General features: G+C 34.6%; 1 protein-coding gene across 1 annotated transcript; it reads left to right on the top strand.

Moving 5' to 3' along the window:
* Positions 1 to 1,556: 1,556 nt before the first annotated feature.
* Positions 1,557 to 2,959, top strand: LOC111884652 (protein E6). The gene has a single exon (XM_023880951.3). The coding sequence runs from the start codon at positions 1,671 to 1,673 to the stop codon at positions 2,778 to 2,780; it is 1,110 nt and encodes a 369-aa protein (XP_023736719.1). The 5' UTR covers positions 1,557 to 1,670; the 3' UTR covers positions 2,781 to 2,959.
* Positions 2,960 to 8,399: the final 5,440 nt, after the last annotated feature.

Raw genomic sequence — 8,399 nt, 5'->3', positions numbered from 1 at the left:
GAATAAATTTATAAATCAAAATCCTAACTTTACAAAGCAATGATTTAAGTTAGCGTTTTGAGTTTTGTGTGCATTCTTGGTGTACGAGTGTTGGTTCTGGTTTTCTTTTGTTTTACTCATTTTGACTTTTAACTTTTGATGATTTTTTTTTGTTGAATTTAATTTTGCAATTAGGTTTAGTTTCAAAGTTCTTGAAGAAAGATGAGAGCATAATTATCATTTTCATTGACTTAACAATTGGATAATTACAAATTTACATAACACATTTAGTAATTGAAAAAAAAAATTCATTTTTAGGGATGAAAAGAAGATACATGAACCATATATTGGTTATAATTCAGAGATGGTTTTCATGTTATAACTCCTAGAAAATTTTACAATTTTATTATAAAGTTTTGTTTGCTAAAAATTCGATTGTTAATGATGTAAGGAGCTATCAATATATGAAGAATAGAGTAGATGAGGGCATGCTCTAAACATGACTTGTTGCCATGCTTCTTTGTAGCATTTAATGATGCTTTTACATTCATGTCCCCCTCCCCCTTCTCTCCTCCCACAATCCACGCATAATTCCACGCCCCACTCCCATTAGTCCATATCTTCTCTATGCATCCTCTAAGTTCAAAATACCCTAAATGCCCTTGACATATATCCAATTACAACATTAAATGAATATAATTCATTTGCATAATATACTTGTCTTAAGATATAGTATATATATATATTTTTTATGGTAAGGTAGTTGGCAAATCAAACTACATCATCGAGATTATCCACAAAATGGTCTCAACTACAAAGTTATCATAGTAGACTATCAATCTATAAATTCGTGTTTATTTCAAATCAAATTAACCTAAACAATTTTAAAATTTATCATTAATCTATTGTTAATATCTAAAACAATAATTGCAACTCAACTATTTTTAGTCCCTCTAGTGTGGAAGGCATCAACATTCTTTTGACTAGCTCCTCCTAAAACTCGTGCATGAAGGTTTCCCACTTATATTTTTTGATATTTTTCGTAATTAAAACTTCTCTTGAAAATATTTTAGATTAACTCGGTCATACTACACAACATCATTTTTTGTATTAGTAAAAACACCAAATTTGATTGTACAACATTTACATGAAAAAAAAAAAACACCCAACTTGATTTTAAACATAAATTGTTAAACATTTCACATAAAAATCAATGTTTAGATAACGAAAATATACATATAAATATAAAAAAAAAAATCTCATCGAGAAGATTAAGACGAGTTCAATTCAAATATGGTTTTTCTATTCATCACTTTTATTTAGTAAATCAATTATAATCAATTTGTTTTTAATGCCACAACAACAAAAACGTATTTCGATATCGTTTTTAAAAATTTGTATCTGTTTATTTTTGTATAGCTATTTTCCCTCTAACATAATATGAAAACATGGCCCACAAGAAAAGGGTTGTTTTGTCAAAGTGCTGGTATTATGCATTAGGGACCGCAATCATCACCCTTTTCCCCTCCAATTTGCACCTAACTTGTAGAAATTCATTAATTTTCAAACACCGGGAGAGATTGAGAGAGAGATTTTAGAGAGATTTAGAGAGATTCAACTTTTGCTATATAAATCCATACCCATTGAAACATAAACACAAGAGCCAAAACTTCAATCTATTCTTTCCTCCAATGGCTTCCATCACCTCCTTCTTCTTCTTCTTCTTCCTCCTTCTCCTCACTCTCTCCTCCACCATCCATGCAAGAGAAAGCCAATTCTTCGCCAAAATCTCTAACAACATCCCAAAAGAAGTACAACCCTTAAACACCAATCAACAAGATCCCAATTTCATCCCACAAACCCAACCAGACGGCGGCGCTTACGGCCTCTACGGCCATGAATCAGGCCAATTGCCACCTTCTGCCACCGCCAACAACTTCCCCCTCCCCGCCAACCTTCCGGAAAACTACAACCCGGTGGCTTACACCACCCCTATTCACAGCAGCACCCAAGACTTCCCTGACGAATTCAACGGCCAGGTCACCGGTGAAACCGGAATGTACAACTCTGAGAAGCAAGAAATGGGTGCAAAGTTTGCAAGTGGTGGCGATATGTACAACTCCGGGAATCAAGAAATGGATACAAACGGTGGCAATATGTACAACTCTGGGAATCAAGAAATGGGTACAAATGGTGGCAATATGTACAACTCTGGGAAGCAAGAGATGGGTTCAAAGTTTGCTAATGGTGGCGATATGTACAACTATGGGAAGCAAGAGATGGGTACAAATGGTGGCAATATGTACAACTATCAGAAGCAGGGGATGAGTGACACTAGGTTTATGGAGAATGGAAAGTACTACTATGCCCCCGGCGGCGATGGGTACAAGTCAGTGAAGCCTCAGTTTGATGATACTAGGTTTGTGGAGACGGAAGACGGCGGCAATATGTACAACTCCCAGGAGCAGGGAAGTGAGGATATGTACAACTCGGAGAAGCAAGGGTTTGGTGAGACAAAGTATAGTGGAAGTACAACTAACAATGCTAATACGTACAACATGGAGAAGCAAGGGATGAGTGATACAAGGTTCTTGGAGAATGGAAAGTACTATTATGACCTCAATCTTGAGAAGAACTCAAGAGCATTTGACTCAAGAAATGGGTACAACACAAATGGGTATAATGGGAACAATTATAATTCGTATGATAGGTACAAGTACAATTCCAATTCCAATTCCAATGGTGGATATCAAAACCAAGAGGAGTTCCAATACAACCAAGACAATCAATTCAATCCTTGAGGGGTATTTTTGTCTTTTTCACTCTAGATTTTAAAGGACAATTATGTGCATGAAGATATGGTGTTTTAAGATGATATTTATGGTTTTTTTTTTTTTTATTTGGTGTTATAAGTCCTAATCTTGTCATGTTTTATTAGGAAAAACCAAATTATAAAGTCAAATCAATGTGTGTTGTTTTATCTTTGTGTAATCATGCATGGTCAACTCAACTCATGCTTTGAAAGATAGTACTTTGATCTTTAATTTTTATACATTCAAGTTTAATCCCTAACTTTTTTTATATAATTAACAATACCACACATGACAAAATCAAATAAGAAGTCAAGGAAAGTGAAAGCAAAATACTTAGAAGAATATTTATTAATTTGTAATTTGTATTAAAGTTTTTAAACACCTTAAATGGTGGGGAAAAGCTTTAGGCGTTATATAATATAAGTGCTATGAATGTGCATACTTACTACTTGATTGAAGAAGTTTTCATGGTTAGACTTTGCTTAAAAAAGAAGGCTATACCTTTAAGACACATTTATTATCAAAAGCAAATGAAAACAATTAACATAATTATTATGTTCCACCAATAATGAATTCTGATAAATATTTATGAACCACATGTAGACAATTGATTAAACAAAAGAACGATTTTTAATGAATACCTAGATGTATAAGATTTAATATATTGAATATAACAAATACTTATTATATATACATTCTAAAATAGTATTTGAACAATTGTTGATGTGTGTTAATATAATAAAAATATGTATGATTGAGTGGAAATTAAGTTATAAATTATGTTTTTATCCTTGTAATTTTGAGAAAAATTTGAAATTTCACCTAACCTAAAGGTGAAGTAGATAAAATTTAATAGAAGAAAAGGAGTGTTCTTTCGGTGATGCATTTAAGGGCATTTTATGGAAGGTGGATGTCCTTAGTGGTTGGACCCTTGATAGGGGGATTAGGGACCTCCCACTATTATATGTTGTACTGATCCATTGGACTATGGAGCCAAATTACAAAAAAGCCCTTCTAAAAATTTGTCGCACACAATTAATCCTTCAAATCTTGGTTTTATTTGTTAATAAATCTTTGTTTATGATGAAAATAACAACAAATATGTTTTATGTGAATATAGATTTGAATAAACATAAAACAAAAACATATACACCTAATTTTGTAAGTCAATAATTTTAATAGGTTGGAAGTTAAAAATAATAAAAATACATCAATCTCCAATTAAATTCATCACATACTACAAGTTCATAACGTATTGTATCTTTATATGTAGATTAATGTCGACTAAAACCCTTATTTATGTGCATGGTTTAAATTAAATGATATAAGAAATAAATACAAAAAGAAAAGGAAAATTTGCTTTTCATTCTTTTACTTTTCCTCTTTCTTCTTTTGCTTTTAATCTCGCCTTCCAAATTCAAATAAAATAAAAATAAAGATTTAAACAACTTTTGCAAGTTTTGTTAATTTGAAAATATTGAAGTGTGAAGTTTGCATGCACATTTCAAGATATCAGGTATGAGTTCGTTACCAAGAGGTTTTATGCGTTCGTTAGGGAAAATTATGCATAAAAATAACATAAATTTAGTTAATTTATATCTTAGTAAGTCTATTTGAAAAATTAGTAGTCAAGGACCTCTATTATTAACTCATAGTTAAATAATGGAGTCATTATACATAGATTTGATTTATTGATAACTAATTTCTCAATTATTAACTGAGCTTTTTATATAATTTATAAAATTATATTATAAACTGTTAAACAAAATGCTAAATGATTAAGAGTGTTTGAAATGTCTTGGCTTTGGATTCTTGACCAAAAGTGGTCTCAAAATTAGAATATTTCCTTTATTTCTGAAAGATTTTTCCTTTTTCCTTTTGTGTTTTCGTCTTTGTTTCCTCCATAATGTATGTATTATGTAGTGTAATTGGGAAAAAATGTATTACACGATTAAATTTTATATCCAAGTTTTAATTATCACTATGCCCTAAAGTTGAATTGCCCAACATTTTCAAAGTCCGATGACATAAAAAATTTCTATACAATTTACATAAAGTCTCATAATTATTTGATATAGCTATTACCTTAAAAAAAACATACCATCAATATATTAATGGGCCTATATTTGGAATTACTATATAGTCAATTTAAAAATACTATCATTTTACTAAATAAATATAATTTAAAGGAGTTGGTTGCTCTATGTTGACGAAGCAAAGAAAATCTGGAGTGGTGTGTTGTTTTGTCAAACAAGTGGAGTGGAAACTGAACCACGATATGGGAGTTGTGGAGAATGTCTTTATTCAATCAACTTCCATTCACCAAATTTCCACTCAATTATTATATAAAAAGTGAATTACATAAATGGACATTGTAGTTTATCTTAGTGTTTATGCATGTTCTAAAAAATGATATCAAACATCCCTTATAGTTTCCAAATCGTTCACTTTTGGTCCTTGAAACCTTTCGGTGTCCATTTGGCTCCGTTACATACCTCTAAAAGACAAAAAATGCTCATGTCTTGTTCTTTATGATACTTTGACATTTTCATATATTTTGAGGAACCAATTTTATAAAAATTGAAATCTAGCCCTAAAACCCATAAGAATACTTGATTGGCAAACGAAGACTTGATTTTCGAAATTAACATAAACTAATTTATACCCACCAATGATTATCTTGCAAGTTATAGAAATATGTAAACATCAACCAAAGAATGGATGAAGAAATAACAACCTTTATAGTATTTTGGATCCTCTTGGAAGGTTTGGAAGTTGATGAAAAATGATGAACTTTAGAGACACCAACAATGACTGTAACATCCTAAAAATCAAAGAAATTTAAAATTTTTAAAATCAACCATTTAACATCATTTTTACAAAATAGTAATTGTTTCCAAATACATTTTTTCAAAATCAGATTTTTCCCAAGACCCGAAGACATAAAAACATGAAGCTGCCACTAAAGACCTTTACCCATATATGAAACTGATTTACCGATCGACAAGTGCCCAATCTAGACTGTAAATAACAATCTATACAACGAGCTGACAAGTCCCTCAACAACCGATACTCAACCTGAGTGATCCTAACACCTCCTCATTTATTCATTGGCATCCTAAAAAGGAACCAATGGCTACAACGAGCTCTTTGACCAACTATTTCCTAGTACGAGACAACTCGTGTATTTCCTGGACATATACATCCGATAGCCACTTGCTTTACACCCCTGACTTGACCAAATCTTAAATCGAAATCCCCTATACCCGCATCGTAGACCCCTATGAACCATCCTTCTGACACCATAAAATCGAACAGATCGATGATCCTCCAAGCAGAATACATAGTTCTCCCCCACTTAGGGTTCGAACTACCACCCACTGGTATTGTAACCAAACCATATCTCAAACCGGCTCAACCAGTTACCAACCATCCCCGACTCTTGGAATGGATAACACACACAGGATGATCTTCTAGATAAGGACCAAACAAACCCTAAGAGATTCTGAATCTCAAAAATTTGAAATTTCCAATCATAACTACCTTTAACATGAAGGATTTCATGCAAATGCACAAACAAAACACCAACTTACTTTCCCAAAACATACACTCCTCGCTTGCAATCCCAACCGTCAATTCATCACACAAAAAAAATGTTCATAAATACCAAAATACATCATTCTCATAGTCGGGATACATCATAGACAACAAAAGTCGTCGCTCCCGATTCGCCTGAAACCACTAGTTAGCACCTGACCTGCTTATATCCCAAGAAGCAGACCCTTGGTCTGATCAAGAGGCATCCATACCACAACAATGCTCTTAAGCATTCTCATGTTGTCCTACATCCGCCAAACATCGTAGCCAACTAGCCCTATGTTGGGTTTACATCCCAACTCTGAAAGTCACAAGCATGCCCACTCCTTCTCTGAACTCGGAAAACTAGAAGGACATAACCCTTGCTATAGATAAAGTCATTCCAATCCAACTATCAATCACTCATCCTCTAGCCGAAATTCTCGATCCGCTTCTGACAACCGTTTCGTTCATGAGTCTCGTAACCTAACTAGCACTACTTGAGCAAGGCTCCTGAGACCTCAAAATCAAATAACTCACTTAGGTTTGCATTATTCATACCCAAATTGACATGACCGCTAAAACACAACAATCACTAGACTCATCCTCAACCTGGACAACCATAACCAAAAGATTGAGAGATACATAAACACTGTCACGAGTCATGGTTATCTAACCATGCTATCTACCCTAAACCAACTCCTTAGAATCCTCGTGACTTCTATAATACTCGAGTCACTAGGTATGAGTTATTTTTCATTCTATGTTTAATTCAAATAAAAGGTGTTGGAGGATTGTGAGTATGGTGGGTGTACACTACGTATGCACGGCGTACTCCTTGCATGTGCATCATCGGGGGATCCCCGACGTATGCTAGGCGTACCCATGCGTACGGTGGGCGTAATCGAGCCAAGGGTAAACCCTATTTTTTTAGGGTTTACACCCTATTTAAAGAACTTAAGTCCCTCAAGTCCTCTACCCTCTCAGCCTTCATTGCTCTTTTAGTGTAAATTTCGAACCCTAGCCTTGTTATGTGCATTTTGAGCTTGCCTTGAGTGTTTGTAGTGTTCTTTAGTGGTTTTGAAGGAGCAAATAGTTTAGGAGGAAGAAAATGTGAAGAAAGAGCTTGTAGATCTAGAGCTTATGCACCATTTCTAGCCTAGTGAAGGTATAAAGTTTGAACCCTGATCATTGCAAGCTTAGATCTAGGTTTAAGGTAGAATATGACATCTTTTGGTCCCATAGTTTGGTTTCTTTGATTATGAGCAACTCCAGGCCATTTGAGCTGTCCTTTTGGACTCTTGGGAGTGTTTTGTGTCATAAAATCGGATCTTGGTGGTTCAGACTCAACCATGCAAGTGTTAGTAACCATCCAAGTGAGTTAATGGACTTTATTCATGATTTGAGCCCCATCCATGCATGCAAGAGCATAAAGTTTGCAACTTTATGGCTTAAGACGTTATTTTGATCTTGGATATAAGTTTCGGACATAATGGCTAAAGGGATTAAGACTTGGAAATGAGTATGGGCTGACTGGATAGTACGTTGGGTGTATTATAGAATACGATGTGCCTACTGGGTCAATGCCCCTATTCCGGTTGGTCATCATCGCATGTTGGGCGTATGAGCCATGTATGTCGCACGTATACAGTCTGTGGGCTTAGACACTTTTGGGCTCGATTAATGTTGGGTCTTTTGGACTTGTTTCAGTTTAGCCTTAGGCCCACCAGATGGTAGCATGTCATTTTTTGGGCTTAAGGCCATGTTTGGGGTTCTTGGGCCATATTGGGCCTTAGAAGCCTTGTAGTTGGGCTTGGTTGCCTTTTTGGGCTTTTTAAGGATTTAGGCCTTAAGGGGAAGGGAGGCCCATTGAGGCAAGAATAAAGGAGCCCTTTTTTACCTTAAGTCAAGAACTAGGGTTTGGACCTTTGAGTTAGAGTGTGGCCTAATTTCTAATTAGGGTTTTATGCTTGTGCATTAGGAAGAAGTTTTCGCGAGTTATCCGCCGAGTGCAATTTGATACCTCCAGTC

This window comes from Lactuca sativa, chromosome 7, assembly GCF_002870075.4.
Source record: "Lactuca sativa cultivar Salinas chromosome 7, Lsat_Salinas_v11, whole genome shotgun sequence".
NCBI classification, from domain to species: Eukaryota; Viridiplantae; Streptophyta; class Magnoliopsida; order Asterales; family Asteraceae; genus Lactuca; species Lactuca sativa.
This window is presented reverse-complemented; position numbering and strand designations above follow the sequence as displayed.